At 52.3% G+C, this 21,302-nt stretch overlaps 1 protein-coding gene across 2 annotated transcripts in view; it reads right to left on the bottom strand.

Moving 5' to 3' along the window:
* Nucleotides 1-92: 92 nt before the first annotated feature.
* SLC29A3 (solute carrier family 29 member 3) overlaps nt 93-21,302 on the bottom strand; it is a 43,076-nt gene continuing 21,866 nt past the window's right edge. The window contains exons 3-6 of one of the 2 annotated variants that reach the window (XM_019936133.3): nt 18,013-18,095; nt 10,825-11,051; nt 6,466-6,628; nt 93-2,476 (exon numbers count right to left, since the gene is read on the bottom strand). In XM_019936133.3, the coding sequence (XP_019791692.3) occupies nt 1,825-2,476; nt 6,466-6,628; nt 10,825-11,051; nt 18,013-18,095 (1,125 nt within the window). In that variant the 3' untranslated portion in view covers nt 93-1,824. The remainder of the gene's footprint in view (nt 2,477-6,465; nt 6,629-10,824; nt 11,052-18,012; nt 18,096-21,302) is intronic. The other variant, XM_033841776.2, reaches the window with a different exon arrangement.

The following is a 21,302-nucleotide window of genomic DNA, read 5'->3' on the forward strand; positions in this document are numbered from 1 at the left end:
GTTGAGATGCGTCACCTCACCTCCCAGACAGACGCCCCAAGTGATCAACAGCATTGAAGTCAGTGGAAAAAAACCAAGGGGGAGATTTCAACTTCCTGCAAGGGGAGGGGAGAATTTATTTTTAAAATAAAATTTTTTTCCCAAGTATCAAGTTTCAGAAAACCTTTCAAGGGTGTCCTTTTCAATTCTCTGGCCAAAGAGAGGGAGCGTGTACCAGCCGAGTCGGTGGGGAGCATCAACTGCTGACACTGGGTGGATTACCGGCTGCTTCCAGCTCTATCAGCTGTCCACGGGACATCTCGGATCCGGCGCGCTTCAGAGCAGGAGCGGTTGATTCACGGCTCTCAGCGTTTTGCCACTTCTCGGGGCAAGCTCTGTGCTTCCTGCACAGCTCTTGAGAAAACTCCTGGTCTGATCTAGTTCCTTCCTCTCTCGGATTCCCATGTCAGCCTGCTCCCCCAAGGAACAGCCTTGCGGGAGCCTTCAAGGAACCTGAAAAAATATAAATTACTACTCATGTCAGGCAATCACAAGTGTGTGCAGGCCTCAGAACCTGAGGGGTTGCCTTTTGAAACAACAGCTACAAAATATACGACTGTGTCCAGAAAAAACCAGGACAAAGCAACACCTAATTCTGTTGACTAAAGCTTCAGAGCTCAGCTGATGTTCATAATAAACCAACCTAGGAAGGTGAAGGGGCTACTGGCCCCCTCTGGACACCCTCTGCCCCTCCAGTCCAGTCTCCATCTTCCGCCTGCTCCTTGGCTGTGACTCAGTCCACAGGGGCGCAGAGGGGATGGACGGGAGGAGGGAACACGCCTCCTGTGGGTCACAGCAGGCTGGACATGTCCCTCCCTTCAGGCCTGGGGTAGAGCAGCCTTACTATTGGGTTGGCCAACGTCTTACGGAGAAACCCGAAAGCACTTTTTGGCCAGCCCAGTACTTCTGGGATATAATGCATAACCCCTTAGGGTTCCTACACCCACTCTTCAAATATCCTTAAATTACTCAATTTGAGTATGCTGTTTCCTGCCAAGACCCTAAAACAGCCACCAATAAGGCTTTCGTTAAATACCCAGGTATTTATTAGGCCCTTGAACCAATGGCCTTGACATACTGTAAACATGGACACTAAACCCTGCCCTGACCCAGGCCATAGACCACTTTAAGCATCCCTGTTTGAAATCCAGGCCTGACATGCTTGGTCCTGGGTACAGCAGGGAGGCCCTCTGGAGCCCATGTCCAGGGAAGGAAGGGCTCCTGGAAGGCCTGTCTTCCCGGGGTTCCCAGTCTGGTTGGTGGAAAGTGGAGGTCTGCACAGGCTTGGGTCTTAGGCCTGAGGGCTGGCCACACCAGGGGGACCTCCTCCGGGTAGGGAGGGCTAAGGAGTCTCGCATCTTGCCATCAGCTGGAAGGAGCAAGGCTGGGAGAAGGCAAAGGGCCTGTAGACGGTCTTGGCACTCACCCTGTAACAACTCAAGAGCCGAACACTGGCAACACCTTCCCCAAGAGGGAATAACAACAGGCAGAAAGCACCCATCGGCCAGGAGCTTTCTGTGTAACTTGTAACTGTGTCTTATTCAGGTGTCTTTGGTCCTCAAAACGTCTCAGGACATCTGTCAAAGTATCTGGAATGTCTACCTGGTCCCGGCGACAGCACTGGTCCCAGCTCCCTGGCAGCAACGAGGCCCGGGTGTGATCTGTGCTCTGCAGAGCCCAACCCCAGCCCTTCCTGCTCGCCGCCTGGGCCCTCCTGGCACTTCCTGCCCATCTTGCTGAGGCTCCCAGGCATCGCACAGCACCGAGGTCTAGCCATCGCCCCTCCTAGATGAGGTGCACGAGCAGGGCAGAGCACGCCGAGCCAAGCACCAGGCCCAGGCACACGTAAAAGGACATCACCACCCCAGTGGCCTCGGCCAGCTCCCGGGGCACGATCTTGGGCCCATAGATGAGAGCCAGGGTGCTGAGGTAGCCGTTGCTGAGCCCCAGCAGAGAGGTGAAGAGCACCGGGTACACGTCAGACTGGAAGACCACCGTGTGCAGGTGGAGGCGGGGCTGGTAGTTGCAGAACACAAAGAGGGGGACGAGACAGGTCCGGAGGAGCACAAGCCCGGGGAGCACCTTGCTCCTGGGCCCTGGCACCTGGATCCAGGCTGTGATCTGCCGGCCGCACAGGTCAGCAAAGTTGTACAGGAGGAAGGCGGTGAGGGGGACAAAGAACTTGGTGCTCCACGGCGAGCCCGAGCCCTTGCTGAGGGACTCGATGTTGCTGAGGATGGCGGGGAAGACGAGGCTGGTGATGAAGAGGAGGTAGATGATGCAGAAGCCCAGGCCGGCAGTCTTCTTCAAGATGGGGCGGAGGGGTGGTGTCTGGGAGTCGCTGGATCCAGGGGCCACCAAAGGGGGATTGGGGGAGTCCTGGGGCAGCTGCTCTTCACCAGAAAACACAGCCGGCCAGACTGGCCTCATATAGTACCTGCAGGAGAGAGGCTGGTGGTAAGAGGGGCTGGAAAGCAGGGTCACTCGGGATTTTCAGAGACAAGGCCGGGGACGGTCTTTAGGTCCAGCATGTAAAGCCTAAGCCCCAGGATGCCCTCAGATGACACGTGTGCTGCGGGGTGGCCAGAGGGAGACCTGCACAATCCCCAGCCTTCCTGTCCTGGAGCTGCCTGTAAGGCTGGACTCCAGCCCACTGTTCTGTGGTGCTGGCCGTGCCACGAGCAGGGAGAGAGGAGACCAGCACTGACCACTGCATGGTGAGCCTGGGATCCAGTCTTCACTCACTTATTTTTGTTTGGTTTTGGGGGTGGGGAGAGGTGGAGCTAAAGTAGCATTTATTCTTCAAATGTAAAAGTAATTTAAAATCTTAAATTATAAAAGTAACACATGCTTGATGCAATAAACCCAAATAATACATAAGAGGAATGATACAGTAGAACAAGAACTCTCACCTCCCACCGCTGGTCTCACTCCTTAGAGATACAGATCATTAAAAGTCTGGTGTATATTGTTCCATGCACATGCAAACACCACACACACACAGCTATGTTTCTTAAGCAAAAGTGGGATCAAACTATACATATTGTAAAACTTTTTGCAACAGTATAACTAACACAATATAAATACATTATATAACTGTCTACATGCATAACTATTATATATAAATGTATACACACAATTGCCTAAAGAAGAGTATCTTTTGGCCATCCCTTCACACAGGGACAGACGGCTCTGTCTCTGTTGCTGCAGAGTATTTCACTGTATGGATAGACAATTTAACTGCTCCCCTAATGCTGGACATTTAGGTTAGCTCTAGTTTTTCTCTACTACAAATAATGGTGCAATGAATGTCCCTATACATAAATCCTTGCACATATATACTAGTATTTCGGTAGAGCAAATTTCTAGAAGAAGAACTGCTGGATCACAAGGTTTGTGTCTTTAAAATTTTGATAGATATTGATAAACTGCTCTCCAGATAGGGAGAACCAATTTATCTCTGCTTTGTACCACCTACCTACCCTAACTAAAGTAACCTAACCCTTCAATCTCCATGAGAGCACCTGTTTCTCTAAAAAGAACTGACCACAATTTATAATGATTGTGTTGGTTTACTGGTTTATCATCTGTCTCCTTCAGTAGAAGACAGCTCTCTGGGGCAAAGACACATTTGGCTGTTCCCAGCTAAATCTCTGGGCACACAATAACCCTTCAAAACATAATTGTTGAAAGAACTGATAAGCCTAGAAAAGTATCTTTTCCCGCATATACTCAACACTGAATATGATCAATTTTTTCAATTTCTGCTACTCTGACCAGAGTAGAAAAGGCTTGGGTCTCTTTGCATTGCTGTGTGACCTTTCCTGAGTCACTCAACCTCTCTGGGCCTTGGGTGCCTAAAAACCAGGAGACATGGGCTGATTGTATTAATATATCTCAAACAGAAGAACTGGTGTGGTGCCGGGGAGAACAGCAGGTTGGTGATAGCTGGGTTCTGGTTTCAGCACTACTTCTGCCTCCCCACTGTGACCTCAGGCCAGGTACTCCCCTCTCGGGGCCTCAGTTTCCTCCTCTGTAAAATGGAGGGGCTCTGTAGCTGTAGTTTGAGATCCCTGCCAGCCTTCCCATCCTAAGAGCCTACATACTGTCCATAAGCGAGTCAGTGGGAGGACTCCTCCCCAGAATCACTTTTCCATGTAATGCTGAGCTGAGCACTTCGGTCTTAAACCTTGTCTTGTTTCCCAATCACTATTTAGAGAAAGGACTATTCTTACTTCTGCTTCTACTCAGCATCAAGTCCTTGCCTTAGTCTGCTCTGAGGAAGCTGCCCACCAAGTTCTCCTGGTCAAAGCTCTTCTTCATAAGTTCGTCCAAATCTAACTGCCCCATCTCACCCTACCGCAGTCAGCAGCTTCCGCCACTGCGTGAGGCTCAGTTCCTCCTGAGTGGGATGGGGCAGCCTAGCCCAGCCCTCCTGGGTGCAGCACCTACGGGCTCCCTTTTAAGTAAGATTTAGTTTGAGCAGCCCTGGGAGCACAGCGCTAAAGCTCCTTCCTCAGATGGGTTTCTGTAAACCCAGAAGCCTTGACCCAAGTGTTAATATGCAAAGAAATAGAAACTTCCATGGGCTGGCATAGCCCTGGGTTGTTCTCTTGTCTCACGTGCTCAGCTGGAAAGGGTTTTGGCTTGCTTAAGTGAGACTGAAAACTAGGGTGACCACCTGTCCTGGTTTGCCCGAGACTATCCTGGTTTTAGCACTGAAAGCTCCCGGTTCTGGGAACCCCTGGGACTTCAGTCCCAGGCAAACAAGGAAGGTTGGCCACCCCGGTGTAAACAGCCCACGCGAGGCTCCCTGAAACAGGACACAGGGAAACAGCAGGAGTAGTGGGAACCTCCTGCCTTCTGTTCATCGACTCAAAATAATTTAGTCAGCAGCAACAAGGTGTCAGGCAGCATATGAGGGGCTGGGGGGACAGCGAGCCAGACAGACCCCAGGAATCACAGGGGCATCATCGTGGAGCACAGCTGGATAGCTTTTGATGACAGCCCTGAAGGGGCAGGGAGGGGGTGGGCAGACTCAGGTCTGTAGCCACCTGGGGTATATGGTGTCATCACTCAGTCCCCTTTTATCCTCCTGAGGCCACGGAGGCCAGCTGAAGTTACAACAATCCTCTAACTGGGGAGAGCAACTTGCCCTGGCAGATTCAGGATTCTGGTGAAGGCAAGGGGCTCTGGGGATTAACGAGGCGACTCTCACAGGGACAGGAGGAGTCAGTGGTGAGGAAGGACCTCGCCGTCACAAGCCAGGGGTGCAGCAGGATGCACTGGTAATGGTGCAGCCGGGAAACGGCTCCAGGTTCCAACGCCCACCTACGACTCACCAGGTAAGAAACCTGGGCATGTCTGTTAACTCTCCAAAGCCTCAGTTTCCTCATTGGTAAAATGGGAAAATACAGTAAAAACTGCACAAGGCTGTCATATATCCTAAGGGGAAAAAATGGACTGCTCAGCTCAGTGCCCCCCACACCAAATCGGTTCCCGTGGATCCGGCAGAGCCAGGACCCGCGCTCTCGCCCAGCTCTGTGGCTCGCACGCTGTGGGACCACAGGCCAAGCACCTGGCCTTCTCTGTCTCCGTCTAGTCACCTGTATAATGGGGAATATAATTCCTGCCATTCCTATATCAAATACGACAATGGTTATGAAAATGCATTGAAAAGAATAAAAAGCAAGAAAAAGTCACGGGTCATTTTTTAAAGAGCAGCAGGAAGCAAAAAAGGAAGAGGAAGGAGAGAGACAGCGAGAGAGACTAAGGCGAGGAAAGCGGTCTTGCAGGGTCGAGAGGCCCCGAGAGATGGGGGTTAGAATCAGAGGTTTGGAGTTGGGCTCCAGTGCTGGTTTTGCTGCCGGCGGGCTGTGGGACTCAGGCAAGTAATTCAGCCTCTCTGAGCCTGGTTTTCTCATGTGTGAACGGGCACAATTACGATAAGTCACAGTGCTGCCCGCCATGAGAAGTGGGTGTGTGAGCTTTAAGAAGCCCCGTGAGGCCGGGCTGAGCACAGAGCAGGAGCAGGGGAGGTGCGCAGCCCAAGGAGCTACTCTTCATCATTATCCTTCCTCAGGTCCCACTTCCGCCACCTGCCCTCTCCGACGGAAAACACGCAGACTCCGGGGGCTCAGCTGCTTGGGGTTGCTACGCAAAGCCAACTTCTCATGTCCAACGGCCCAGCCAATTTACTGAGCAACGACTACGAGCCAGGCACAGCTCGAGGCATGGGATACAGCAGAGAGCAAAACCCACTCTATTTCTGCGCTCAGGGGAGGTCACACTCCAGCGGGGAGACAGGCAGTAAACCAGGAAACGAACATGGGCTCTAGCTAGAGGATAGAAGAACTCAAGCAGACAGGATAAAGGTATAAGCATACATGAGAGAAGGATGCCGCAGAGAGCTAGCGTGGGCCTCACCTGGCGTAGTCCAGCCGCGGCAGCAGCAGGTAGAGCCCGATGCAGAGCGCCAGGAAGACGTCCGCCGTCAGGAAGAAGGCCAGGGTGCTGTCCGTCACGTCACTGGCCCCCGCCAGGTCCACCAGCGAGGCCACGGCACTGAGGGTGCCCCCCATGGCTCCTCCTGCAGAGAGCGTGGGACCCCCCACAGATGGTCAGGGCGGGCCCGTCCTCCCTGCCTCTCCGCCCGCGCTCCACTCCAGCTCCACGCTGTCCCTGCTGAGAAGAACGCTGCTGTTCTCACAGTACGGCGAGGCCTTGGCAGACCCGGAGGGTCCTGCAGCCGTGAGCTTTCTGACTCTGCGAGGGTATCCCCAGCCCAGCTCTTCTCCAAGGGGCATGGAAGAGGCTCCGGCCTGTCCGAGCACAGGCTCCCCGCTGCGTCGAGCGAGGCCAGCCGATCTGGGGAGCCCTTACCGGTTAGAAAGTCACCCAGGAGCTCATGGAGCTTACCTTGTACCCCCCGGCCGCTGTGCACCATACACGTGTGAACACGCATGCACGCTCACTAACACACACACAATCACATAAACACACATAGACTACAAGCTCTCACACACACACCCACCGACACACAGTCACAAACCACACTGTCACACACACACACACTCAGTAACACACTCCTATATACTCACACACCATGCTACCCCAAACTCATACACACACTCGCATGCACGCAACTGCCCCACCACATGGAATGTGCTCTCCTGCCGAGGGCTTTGGCACGTGGCCCAGGTGACCGCGTGCCACCACATCTTTCTCTGCTGCCTAACAGAAGAGGCGGCACAACCCAGCCGAGGGGACTCATGGGTCCAGGAGCCAAGCAGATGTACATCTGACCCTTGACTCTGCCACTTGCTCGCTGTGACCTGGGGGCAACATGACTTCTTGGGACCAGAGTTTGTTCATCTGTAAAATGGGGACAATGACACCTGCCTTGCAGAGCAAGGACTGAATCAGATGATGTTTAGAAAGAGCCCAGCACACAGCAGGCTTTCTACAAATGTCAGCCCCCTTCTTCACCACAATCACACAGTCACTTCTGGGAGGCAGGCCATGTGTCTTACTTCTCTGTTGAACCCTCACAACCGTGGGTGGTCAACTGGTGCTGGCCACGAGTCAGAGCTTATACATGGTCACATGTGAGCAGAACATTACTCCTCTCAGCCTGTTTATTTGCCTGGAAGATGGGACTCACACTTGTCCTGTCCCTCCCATGAGACTACAGTGGGATGGAAATGGAAACAGTGAATGGAAAAAACAATGGACGCATCCAATAGGATCAACACAGTAAGTGCCTGTGAATACAGGACTGTCTGGCTGCACGGATGGATTTGCCTGCGTTAGAGGATCAGGATACTGAGTCTCAAGGAGGCAAGAGGGCCACTGACTGCAAACAGCCAACTGGTCCGTGTGGGCACGAGCTGCTTCGTCATTACTTGGCAGGTCTGACCAGGTACCACCTCACTGCCCATTGCTGCACAGAGCAGAGGTGGGAGAGGGACAGCTGGGCCCTCGTCCACCACGATGCCCATCCTCGCTGCCTCACCCACACTCTGACTGACACCTCTGTGGCTCTTTTTCTCCCCAACCTTCTCAATATGAGTTCTATTAGCCTGGGTGGGGCCAGAGGCTGGGATCTGAGAGGAGGGCAAGGAAATGCAAGTTAGCATAGCGATGTTTCAATTCTAGCACAGACTCTAGAATCAAAACATCCGAGTCCAACCCTGGCTCTACCACTTCTACGTGTGTGACCTTCAGCAAGTCACTTAACTTCTCTGTGCCTCCGTTTCCTTATCTGTAAAATGGGGATGTTAAAACCCACCTCTTAGGGCTGTTACGAAGATTAAGAGGATCATTACATGTAAAGCGGGACAGGGTCTGGTACTGAGACGTGCCATAGAAATCCTCTCAGATTCCCAATTAGGTGTTTGGTTATTTCTGTCCTTCCTACATCAAAACAGCAACAACAGGGTAAACTCTTTGCCAAGAGGGTGCCAACTTCTGAGAAGCGGTAATCCCCACCTGGGTGATTTGTAAGAACTGGAGTTAAACTCCGTAAGACATTCCCTAGCTGCCCTGAGGAAGAGATCTTAACATCACTGCCTGTTGATTTTCCTCTCTCTCTTCCCAACTTGTAGAGATTTATAATATTATCATCAACAACAAACCAGGCCTCCGGGAGCTCATCCTTCATGACTCCCTACTTTTATCTCATCAGTTATGGAAATACATGCAAACGAGGGACTTAAAAAAAAACACCAGTACAAAACAAATGAATCGTTCCTCAGATGCCAACACACACAGAATTCACAGATGGGCTCCTCTGGACGAAAAACAATGGGGGCTGGTGAGTGGCACTGAGGCCTCTGGAAGATCGGGACACCTCACATCTTCCAGGGTGATGGGTGCCCACTGGGAACTGCACACAGTGGTGACAACGGCTTAGGGCCCAGCGTAATTAATACTGAAGTGTGAGTACTAGATTTCTCTACTTTTTCAAAAATGGACTTTCTTAAAAATGCATGGGAGAGTCTCCTTCTCTGGAAGGTTCGCTGGTGGCCAGATGAACCTGAAGGGCGCCTTGCCAACATATCGGTGTGTTTGGTCACTGGCTCCTGGAGAGAGAGCCAGCAAGGTTGTTATATTGAAAAATCCTCTAGCAGGACGGAGGGAGATGAGGGGACAAGAGACCAGGATGACAGAAGGGATTAAATCCAGTGTTCAGTGGCCACTTCCCTCAGCTTAGGCATGCCCTTCTTGAAGCACTGCTAGGGGCATGTTGATTGTACTCAGGAAACTTAGCGATGAGTCCACTTTTATTTTACTTTACGCCCAAGGGTTTCTGTGAGGATACAGCCAGAAGCCTAATCTTGCATCAAAAATGGCAAACAGATTTGAGCTCAAATCTGAACTCTGATCTGTTGACAGTAAGTGTCTCCAGTGCTATGTTGAGAAGGACTTAGACGCTTAGGAGGAAAGATACAGATCGATTAGTGATGTCTGGCACTGGTGTGGGAACGGGCAGGAGATATACACTTGTCCAGGTATTTGTCATCCCTGTCACATACTACTTGGCATTATCAATTAATGGGCACAGAGTAGATTCTTCGCAAAATGCTTCTCAAGTGGGCAAATGCTTACTGCACCCCTTCACACAACATGGACATGCAGAGACACTGAACAGAGCAGCTGAGCTCCCAATCTTGCTTTAAGGGATGGTGGTCTCCTGGGAAAGCACAGATTCTTCCTGACCCAGCTCCTTTTTATCTTGTTGAGACACTTGGATGAGAGAACAGAACTGCTAAGGTCTAGGCAACAGGCTTAGGTTAGGATCAAAATTTTAGTTAAAGGGGTCAGCCCAAGTCATGTCAGCAGCCCCGTAAAATGCCAAAGTTCAGGGTAACAGAGAAGTTTATTACTAGGCTATCAGCTCCTGGGAGGCTGAATCTTGTTCAGCTTTGAATCCCTGGCACATAATAGGTCTTCTACAAAATTACAGAGGAAGGAAATACAGATAGAGGGGAGAAAAGATGGAGAAAAGAAGGAGGAAAAGGTAAGGGAAAGGAAAAATAACGAGAAGGAAAGGGGACAGGAGGAGGGAAAGGAGGAGAGGAGACAGGGAAAGAAAGGAACGCTGGTTCAGGAAACGCACTTGGTAGGCAGACTGTATTTTCCAAAAGGAGCTGCAACTATGTCTCCCCTCCCATTACAGTATGATTTTCATACTCACCCACTGAGATATGTGGGTCTGTGTTTTCTTCCCGTGAATCCAGGTAGGCTTATGGCTATAGTGGAAGTGCCCCAAATGTCTTTCAAGGCTAAGTCATAAAAAGAAATAATGCTTCTGCCTGGGCCTCTTGGGATGCTTGTTCTTGCAACCCAGAGGCCATGCTATGGGGAAGCCCAGGCAGCCGTGGTGAGGACCACATGGAGAGAAACCCTGGCCCCAGCCCCAGCCCCAGCTGAGCTTCCAGCTAACAGCCAGCACCACCACACCAGCTGGGTGTGCACACCATCTTGAAAGTGGATCCTCCAGCTCCAGGCGAGCTATCCTGGCTGATGCCACGTGGAGCAGAGGAGGAAAGCTGTCCCTGCGAACTTCTACCCAAACTGCAGATACACGGGCCAAAGAAATGATTCTTATTGTTCTAAGGCACTAAGAAGTTTTCGGGTGCTTTGTTACACAATAATAGATCATGGAAGCACAACTAACACTCATTTCTTTTTCTGGAAGGGCTACCACATGCTCACCTCTGGCTCCTTCCAATAACCCCCAAGTAGACTGACCTGCTCAGCTGTCTGGACCCCAGCTCTCACCTGATATCAGTGCCTGGGAATTCCTCATGGGGAAGGAACCAGTCATGCCGAAGACGCTGCTATTGAAGATGGTGGAGGTGCCGCTGAGGATCGCCATGCAGACGATAGTGACGGCGAAGAAGCTGTGAGTCCAGGAGGAGGTGTCCACCTTCACCAGCACGGTCATCACCACGAAGATGGCCAGCATGACAGTCAGCGAGGCCAGCACGCGGACATGAATCGGAACCCTAAGGCGAGGATACCAGAAGCGGTTAGAGACCCCCCTCAGGCCTCCCATGCCAGGCTGGGGTTGGTGAACATTCTTAAGGGAAGCAGGTGTGCTCAGTGGCTGGGACCGTGCACTCTGCAGTCAGGAGGCCTGGGTCTAAATCCTGCCTTCCTGGCTCACAGTCCTGTGTGGACTTGGATTAGTGACTCTATCATTCCGGTTTCAGCTTCTGCATCTGTACAAAAGAAAGGAGAATCAATCTACCTGAAGGTGTGGTTGTGAGGATCTCTGGTGGGGAGTGTATAGAGTCAGGCAGCAGTACCCGGCTCAGGGCAAATGTTCTCAAATGCTGCTTCTTTTCATCTTGCTGTGAGGTTCAAGGACAGGAGATGAGGGCTCTTGAGGCAAGACCCCCGTTCCTCCTGCCACGGGGATGAGCTCCCACTGGTTTTGTCTAGTGCTTAAACAGAACAACCACCCACTGGGATTCCTTCCCCCAAAACTTAGCAGTGGCAGGGAGAGAAGGGAGAAGAGAAGAAAATCATCACCATCACTGTCGTCATCAAAGCCAACACTGAGATCGTACTTCATTTGTGCTAGGTACTCTTCTAAGTGGTTTCTAAATGCTAACTTGTTGAATTCTCACACCAGCTCCACAAAACAGGTATTCTTACCTACCCCACATATACAGATAAGGAAACCGAGGTCACAGAGGCTAAGCAACTTGCCCAAGGTCAGTCAGCTGCTCCCACCTGTGCTCTCAGAACGACACTCTACTGCCTCCCTGGGAATGAAGGGAATATGGGTGGCCCAGAACAGGTGGCCAGGGCAGAAGGAGGCCCCTGTGATGGTCTCAGTTGTCATGGGCAGCAGCTGACGCCAAGCTAGAGCCAGCTACCCCCATCCAACCCCACTCCTGCATGTAAGCCTTACGCCTCTCCCAGCCTCCAACCTGCCCAGACACCGTCCTGCAGGGAGAAGCAGGGAAGCCTAGCTCTCTGTGAAACTGCATTTTTATTGCAGGGAGGGAGAACATCATCTAAAGAGGCTGTTTAAATCATCAGATTAGACTAAGCTTTAAACCAGATTGGATGTTTAGTTAATTTTCCTGCTAACCAGTGGGTGGCGGCTGGGAGAAAATCCAGATCAGTTATATACAAATTTCTTTTGGATAAAAAAAGAAAGACATGAAAGGTAGAAAAAAATATATACATACATAAAGAGGTGTGAAATGATGAGCATGAAAAGCAAGAACGGAGTTTTTCAAGATGCTTTTGTGGCCCCAGGCTAATTTGAGTTTCCTTCCTATCCTTGGCTGAAGGGAGAGCAGGTGCTGCCTGGGCTGTGTCAGGGGCAGAAGGAAGCCCGAGGTAGTGAAGGGACAGTTCAAGGTTGTGGTGTGAGGAGCTGGGATGAGGACCCAGGTCTGTTGAGCCCCAGCCCATGGCTGTCTTGCTGAGGCGCGTCCTCTCTGGTGTGTTCATTCCACAGATAACACTGGCCAACTACTGTGTGTCCAGCGCTGGGCTGGATGCCCGGGACACAGGACAGACGAGGGACAGGCATTTTGCTCCAGTGTGCAAAGTGCTCCATCAGCAGGGCCATAGGGCATCCTGGGCACGTCTGAGAGGCACGACACCCACTCTGAGCATCTCATAGGTTTTTTGGAGGTGATACCTAAGCTGGAGCGTAAGGGACGTCTGGATGTGCGTGCACATATCTTGTGAGGGAGAGCTTAGCACACTCAGGGAAGTAAAATGGACTCTGGCTGCAGGTGACACTGAGAGCAGAGGATACCAGACAGACATGAAGCCCCACCCTGGAGGGCCTGGTCCAACTGATAAGTGCCAAGACTTGCTCCTCAGAGTGGGGAGTGGAGTGGGCATGCAGGCTTTGTCTGCCAGCATCCGTCCCACCAAGAGCACTCCTTCCATGCCAAGTTGTCCTGCGGAGGTGGACGGTCAAACTGTCCACACCAACCCATCCACAAATGAGGGCACATGACCTGGTCTGGGGTGATCAGGGCATCCCACCCATACCTCTGGCCACTGGATTGGGTTAGGGGTTAGCATGTGACCCAGGCAGGGCCAGTCAGTCATCGCTGGGACTCAAAGGTAGAGAGAAGCTGGGTCTCTGCCAGGACTGTGTCGGGGGCTGCTGGTCCCTATCTGGCCAGCTGCATGGGGAGAGGCCACATCCGAGATGAAGCCAAGTAGGCACACACAGAGCTCAGGGCCGGCGGATGAGAAGGACGTTTATACTCCCCTAGATCCAGCAATGGAGGCAGCCCTGACTTTCATTTTCTGAGGAAAGAATGAGAAAATCCTTTTTGTGTCTCTTTCCTTTGTTACTAAGAGTGCCAACCAACACGTAGAGGCACATCAGGGTTTCCAGTTGGGGAGCGACATAGAGACTCCACCTCTGAGCAATGGGTGCCCTGCCCTCCTGCCCTCCCCTCTTACCAGGAAGCAGGTTGCAAGTGACAGGTGATTGATTAACACCTCCCAAGAACAGCCTTCAGCCAATGATGGGGAAGCAGGTGGATAAATACCCCAGCTCCCAGGTGTGTTCCACACTGGCTGCCGGAGTTCTGAGCAGCCGAAGCTCGGTCACCTTCTATGGGAGCTGGCTTGATAAGGCTTCCTTTATTGGCTGCCATCCCTTCCCAGTCTCCCCCCTTCTCCTACTGTGGCCCCCCAAATAAACTACCTGCACTTGAATCCTTGGTCCAGGGTCTGTTTCTGAGAAACTCCACATCAAGACACATCTTCCCAGGGTCTGCAGGGGACTTGGCCTGGGCAGGAGCTGGTGGGCAGTCAGGTGAGCACCTGGACCCCAGGGGCCCCTGAGTATCTATTTTAAATGCACACCAGGTGCCCTGAAGGCTGGTGGTCAGGCCTTACTCTGATGCTCAGGGTGATGCTACACACTCAACCCTGTCACACAGAGCCACCCCCCGCCCCCGCCCAACTCTCTCCCAGGAGCTGCAGCTTCCCCACCCACCCCAAAGATAAGAGCCACAGGGGCACAGAGCCTGAGTCCAGAGACAGAAACCCTGCCAACTCTGCCACCAATTCACTGTGTGACCCCAGGCAAATATTCAACCTTTCTGGGCCTCAGTTTCCTTGAAAAAGAAGAGGTGGGACAAGAAAAAGTTCAGGTTTCTTCCAGTTTATGCTTCTAAATCTGACAAAATTCAAGTGGAGAGAAAGGCTGGGGACTAATGCCCCAAAGTTTTAGCAGTTCCTTGGGGCAAGAAGAAGGCGAAGGACAGACTAGGAGACGTGAGAAGCAGCACAGGGACAGGGCCCCGTCTCGTTCTCACCCCCAGGGCTGGCACAGGGCCTGGCAGGCACCTGGTAAACACCTGCTGGATGCACAGATTGATAACTAAGGGGTCCCAGCAGTGCACGCTGGGCCTCAAGCTCCCCTTCACGCTCTGCTTTTTGACCCCCTCAGCATGGCAGGGAGACAGCTGGAAACAGCAGCAGCGATCCCAGCCAGCCTTGGGAATGGCCTCTGTCTCCAACCACCTCCTCCCAGATGCAACGCAGGAAACGTCCCCCCCAGGAATGCTGCTGGCACCCCAGAAGCTCTCTGTGCCTGTCAAAACAAGGTTAAGTAGTTGCCTGAACAGGAAAGTTGCTTTGGAGAGAGCTGGGGGACTTCTTACCCAGGCACCCCCAGGGCAGGGAGAGGAGGGCAGAGTGAGAGAGGAGGAGGTAAACACCAAGTGCATCACAAAAGCAACGCAGCTCCCAGCTCTGCCTCTGCCCCCCCCCCCCCATCACATCCCTCACCTGCACAGGTCTCCTCCTCGCCAGCTAGTTGCCAGCTGCAGAACCCATTCTCAGCGGGAGCTTCCCTGCAGGGGCTCCAAGCCCTCAGGGATCTTGCCTGGGGCTACTGTCAATGCTCGTAAAGCTTTATAAAACGTGCCTGTGCAAGTCCACCCCGCATCCACTCACGGGGCACACTGCCTTACTCTCTGCTTCTTCCACCTGGACAGCGGCCCGGGGGGTGGTAACACTGGGGATTTTAGGGAAAGTCTAGACAAGTGCTGCCCTAGGCGTGGTGGCTCTGCTCTGGCACAGGGGACGTCTGAAGTGACAGCTCCAGCCCTGGGACCCTGGGGCAGGTCATACTGATATGAGATTCTTGGAGAGGGCTGCCAGATGCACCCAGGCCGCCAGCTTCCCTCCCTTGCTCACGAGGGCTCGGGACCCCAGGGGACTGATTTCTTCCTAAGTCTCCAAACTGTAAATCCTCCTCATAAGTATTTATGACGCTACAGACTTAACATAATAAAGCACCTGGCGATTGTGGATGAGCCGCTTAGATAAGCCAGGGTTCTCCAGGGGGAGAAAAGGGGACATTTCAATCTCGCACATTAAACAGAAAACAGCTTAGCTCCAAGCCATCTTCCCACAGTCCAGAAACAGACAGAGGCTGGGAGCATTTTCCACATGGCCCTCACCCCTCTCCTGGAGCCGGGAAAGGGCACAGGCAGGCCCTGGCGTGGGCAGGACCCTTCTGGAGGACGCCCTGTAACACTGAGCCCTCAGAGCCAGCTCCCAGCCATCCTCGGGAGGGCAGTGCCTACTGCAGACAGACCCAGACCTTCTTCACCACCTGTTTCCCTCCAGTAGCCTGAAGCCAGGGCAGAAATGGGCTCCCGCTTATAAGGCCTGAGATGCGGCTCTGGCTGCAGGGAGGGGTCCCGCGAAGCTGGAGAACTAGGCGGCAGGGGGCCCAGAGGTTCCACGCACAGATGTGGGGGGAGAAGGGTCCCGGTTCCAATCCTGCCTCCAACCTCTTAATGGCCACATGACCTTGGGCAGGTCACCTGTCAGCCTGTTGGCCCATCTGTATAACAGGGGAATAAGTGTGCTGCTCTTGGCCACTGCAGAGTAAAGGAGATAATGCCTCCGAGGGCTAAGAGTGCTGGGAATGTTAACTGCGATGATCAGAGATTATTCGCCCAGGGCCCTGAGGCTGGGCCTTCCCCGCTGCCGCTGATCCCCAGTCCCGGCTGGCTTCCGGCCTGCTGGACCTCACGACCACAGAGGGGGCAGTGCCAAGTAAGACGCCAGCTCAGGCCAGCCCTTCCTGGCACTGTGGTCCTGCGCACATCTCCTGACCTCCACTTTGGACAGAGGATCATGATAGGGGCCTGGAAAGGAGCCAGGGCGGTGAGAGGCCGAGGGACTGCCCACCGCCATGGCTCCGTCACTTCTTCCTTGTCGTCCTCTTCTTGCATGCCCTTCCTTTCCTCATGCCTTCTTTTCTGAGTCACTGCCAGGGACCCAGCTCTACCCTGCTCATAACTCCATCCCCTGCCTCCTTCTGGGCATGATCTCTGGAGGCTGCGTTCCTCCTGCCAGGACGCTGACCGTAGCCCCGTGTGCCAGGGACAGGCAAGAGCAGGCAGGTTAGGGGCCAGCTGGCTTTCGGCCCCCCAGGCCGTCTCAGACCATCCTCCCTCTTGCTCGTCCAGCCTTCACTTTGGTTTTAAGAGGCGTGCAAAATTCTTTGACATTCCTTCCATTGAAAGGTGCGGTCCCTGGTCCCTTAAAACTGAGTGGGCAGAAGGGACAGTATGTGACTGCAGAGACTAGGTTACCAAAACCATGCAGCTTCTGCCTTGCTCTCTCGGAGCGCCTGCTCTTCAGCCACAACATGAAAAGTCCTGCTACCTGCGAGAGACCGAGGGGAGGGACAGAGACAGACAGAGAGAGAGGTGCCCCGCGGAGGCCCCAGCATCTACAGCGGCATGAGAGAGGGCCAACCAGAGCTGCCGGCTGAGCCTGCTGCCTCCCAGGACCGTGAGAGACGGTGGTAGTGTTCTCAGCCACCATGCTCTGGGATCATTGTTCTGCAACAACAGAACATTGGAATAACCCCACAACATAATATGCTTGGAAAGACTGGTCTATTCAGGCTTAGCACACCTGAGGCACACGCGCTGCCCGCTCTCCTCCTGGACTCAGAACAGACATCAGTAATCACAGCACACGCCCTGAGGTCAGACCTGCCGTAGAATCCCGTTCAAGCAGAGATCCAGGCAGTCACTACAAACTGAGCAGAGTTGGGTAAAACAAACTTGCCACCAGCGACCTAAGGCTTCAGTAGGCCGTGCCCAAGAGATGCCCAAGTTTCTGAATCACAACGTAGCTACCTTTACCAGCTAATGATAGCTTAGGGGAAATGCAGGCAAAGTAGCTCAGGCTGTTACCCCTGTAAACCTAAATGGAGAACGGATGGTACCAGTCACCCAGTGGGGTGAAAGGGCCACAGGCTATCTCCTAAATCATTCCTTCTTCCACAGTGCACCCCACCCTTCACAAATGCTGTGCCAGAAGTCGCCCACTGACCACCCCCATAGGCGGCCGACTCATGAGCTGCTGTTACCAGCTTGGCACTGAGCACTGAGTGACCCGTTCCCATATAGTGAGAGCCAGGGTGGTGGGGTGCCAGCCTCTTAACTTCTAGCTCTGATTTTTTTTTTTTTTTTTTTTACCACTCCACGTGGCATGTGGGATCTTAGTTCCCTGACAGACCGGGGATCGAATCCGTGGCCCCTGCGTTGGAAGCACAGAGTCCTAACCATTGGACCACCAGGGAAGTCCCCAGGCTCTTACCTTTCGACGGCTCTCAGAAAGGCTTGGAAGACCAGCCTCCACAAACCTTGCTCCCCGGGCCCCACCCACCATCTGTGGTGTCCCTGCGGCCCAGGCAGCTGTTGACAGTCAGCTCTGACCCCATGTGGCAGTGTGTGGCTCCCTGACCGGGCATTCCATAGGCAGGGCCCCAGGTAACCGATCTGACTCTCAGTCTTCATGGAGGAGTCTGAACTGCCTGCTTCCTACTTTAGTGGACACATATAAGCCAGCAGAAGAGAAGCAACTGTGGACCAAAGGGGAGCGGATGAGGCTGGAGGTGAAGGTCAGGGGCCTGGGAGAGGGAGGAAAGTGGCCTACCTGTTGACAAGCAGGAAATTCACCAGGAGGCACAGCACGGAGGGTACAGTGGAGGCAACGGCCAGGTAGCTCTCAAAGTAGTTCTGCAATCACAGAAGTGAGGAGTCCGCTGAGGTCACTCAGGATGGAGGGGAGGGGCCCCACCTGAGAGCATGGACAGGGCCCCTCTTGGTGGGTCTTCTCCCCACTGTCTTTAGACACCTACGAGTGATGGGTGAGTCCACCCCGAGATGGCATGGTCTTGCCCCATCTCTAACCTAAGACCACTCACTCGGTCACACAACAGACACCATCAATGAGCTGTGCTAAGTGCTGGGGACGTAAGGAAGGGTAGGACTTTGTCCCTGCACTAATGCTCTGCAGCCCATGCTCCCACCCATCCTATCTGTTCCACCCACGTCTGAGGCAATGGAGACAGGACTTGTATGTACGTATGTTTAAAGAAAAATTTTATCCTATCAGTCGTCTTAGCCCATTGTCAGATTTCAGAGATATCCAGATGGGTTTTGTTATGACTCATCCCCATTCTCACATTCTCACAACCAAGTGAGGCCTGTTAGAAATACATGGAGGCCTGATCCTTGCAGAGAAACTCTGTTCCGACTCTGGATTTGCTCCTTCAATAGAGCTGCTACCCAAGGTCAAAGCCACTTTGGGAAGTGGCTCTTAGTCTGGCCAAGATGAGGAAAAAGGGCATTTTCCTGGAAGTAGCTCGACAGCATTATAGACAAAGAGTGCATGAGACCACAGAAAAGACGAAGATTCCTGATTATAATGTGCTGCAACTTTCAGCTGAAGAAGCTGAGTGGCAACTTTATGCATTTTTCAAAGCTCAGGGAATTGTCCACTCACTAGGGTAGATTTTACTGAGTGTACCTCATCCCTCAATATACGTATCGAACAAAAGGCCAAAACACTGGAAAGGCTGACACATCTTGGCTTTGGTCCTTTTATGTCAAACCGTGAACCCCAGGTCAGTCATGACAATGGTTTCTAAGCCGTGAAAACAGCTTCCATGTATTAAGCATACCGTGTGCAAGTACAAGGGCTTTATACGAATGATATTCTTTACCCTAAAAAATAAAAGAGCTGTGAGTACTCTGGAAAGTTTACAAAATTGAACTTACCTGGGGAATTATTTTGAGTACAAATGTGCCAAGTACCAAGAACAATGTGTGCAAAAATCTTGCCAATGTGCAAACAGCTCGGGCAATTGTAGGATCTCTGCAGAGTTTAAGACATGCTTCTTCCCTGTTAAGAACGGGGTGTCCCATTGGGAGTGTAAGATAGAGTGTGAGGTTTTTTAATGTCTCAAAACACCGCAGGAAGAGCTGTCAGAATTCTGTGGGGGGGTTGTTGTCAAATCAGTGGTAGGAACAGTGAGTTCTAAGGGAGTTCTGGGTAGGGAAGTAGGACGAGGGGGCTGAGTCCTGGAGAGAACGGCAATGAATATGGTTTTGGGAAAAGATCCCAGAGGAGGTGGGATTTGCGTCAGACCTTAAAAGGGAGGGTAAGATCTTTCCTTTCCGGGAGAGTCTGACTGCAATGTGGAGGCCAAGAAAGAAGGATGTCATAATGGGCCACTTCTAGTCTGAAGCACAGACCGTTTCCACAGTCTGTTTTTAAGGCTGCAGAGTGCTTTGTGGTCTCTGATATCCACACCCTGAATATAAGATTGTGATGGCCTTGTAATTAAAATGATAATCACAGCTACTGTGGTCCATCAACCATGAGCCTTAGAAATAGCCTTCCTCCTTTGAGGGGCCACCGCATTGTCCTAGCCTGATGGGTTCAGTGGAGCCTGGACTGGTCCGAGGCACTCAGTCAATTACTCCTTGACATAGTGGCTGGGCGTAGGTGAGGCCAGGCAGGCGATGGGCGGCTGGAAGCAAAGGAAAAGGGCCCCAAGGAAGAGACAGCTGCAGGTGGGGGCCAGGACTGCCGCAAATCTGAGTTCCTCATGACAGCCTTCCTTCAGTGGCTGTTCATTTTGTGGCAACTCTGTAAACGGTCATCACGTGGGATGCAGAAGCTCTGTCTTTGTTTTTTCAAGCAGGCTCAGGTTGCTTGAACATTTTAGGAATGGGGATTTTCTAGGTAATTGAATGTTCTGGTTTGTTGATACTTAAGCAGAAGACGTTCCTTTTAATGTTGGAAAAGCTTTTTAAATATTGACAACTGGGTAAGGCTAGGACCCCCCTTCTGTTGATTGAGCCCATTTCTCTGCTTTACAAAGGGCACGTGGTCGGGGGGCAGGGTGGGGCGCGGAGGCAGGGGAAGCATGGACTTGACCCTGGGTCATCTTTCTACTGGTTCAGATCCGGGAGCTGTGGTTAGTGACACAGGTGGACTCAGCACAACCCACAGAGCTTTTTTTTTTTTTTTTAACTTAATTCCTGACACAAACATGTGGTGGTTTTTACTTATTTGCTGCTTTTGCTTATAAGCAGAGTTCTAGGAAAATGAGGTGTGGTGGGCAGGCTCTTAGGGTGGCCCCCATGATCCCAGCCTCCTGTGTTCATGCCCTTGTATCATCCCCTCTGCTGAGTGTGGCTGGGACCTGCCTGGACTTGCTTCTAACTGACAGATCATGGCAAAGGTGACAGGTATACACAATTATGTGGATGGGATTATGTTACATGAAATGGTGGTACCCATCTTGCTGGACTCTTTTTTTCCTCCCTTGATGGCTTGGAGAAGGCAGGGGGCCAGGCTAAGGAAACCCACGTGGCAACGACTGCAGGTGGCCCCTAGTCACTGAGAGTGGTTTCTGGCCAATACCCAGCAAGAAACTGAAGCTCTCAGTCCTACAACCACAAGGAACTGAGTTCTGCCAACAACCCAAGTAAGCCTGGAAGTGATCCTTCTCCAGTTGAGCCTCCAGTGAGACGGCAGCCTTGGCTAACCCCTTACTGCAGCCATGTGAGACCCTAAGCAGAAGACTGGGTTAGGCTGTACCCAGACTCCTGGCCTACAGATACTGTGAGATAACAAACGTGTGTTGCTGTAAGCTGCTAAGTTGGTAGTATTCTGTTCTGCAGCAGTAGATTCCTATTTAGTGAGGGTTTGGGATAGCTGAGTTCCTAGTAATGGGTTTTTTCTGAATATCGCAGCCTTCCTGTTGCAATTTAAATTCAGTTCCTTGATGAAGGCAGAGAGAGCTGACCATGATTTTATTCCAACTTCTTGCCAGACATGAGGACCGACGTGCCTGCCCACGAGGGGAACGAAGGTTATGCTTGCCGACCACATCAGTCCCCCTAGCCTTTCCTCTCCAAATCCTTGGCTAA

Source organism: Tursiops truncatus, chromosome 16 (assembly GCF_011762595.2).
Source record: "Tursiops truncatus isolate mTurTru1 chromosome 16, mTurTru1.mat.Y, whole genome shotgun sequence".
NCBI lineage: Eukaryota > Metazoa > Chordata > Mammalia > Artiodactyla > Delphinidae > Tursiops > Tursiops truncatus.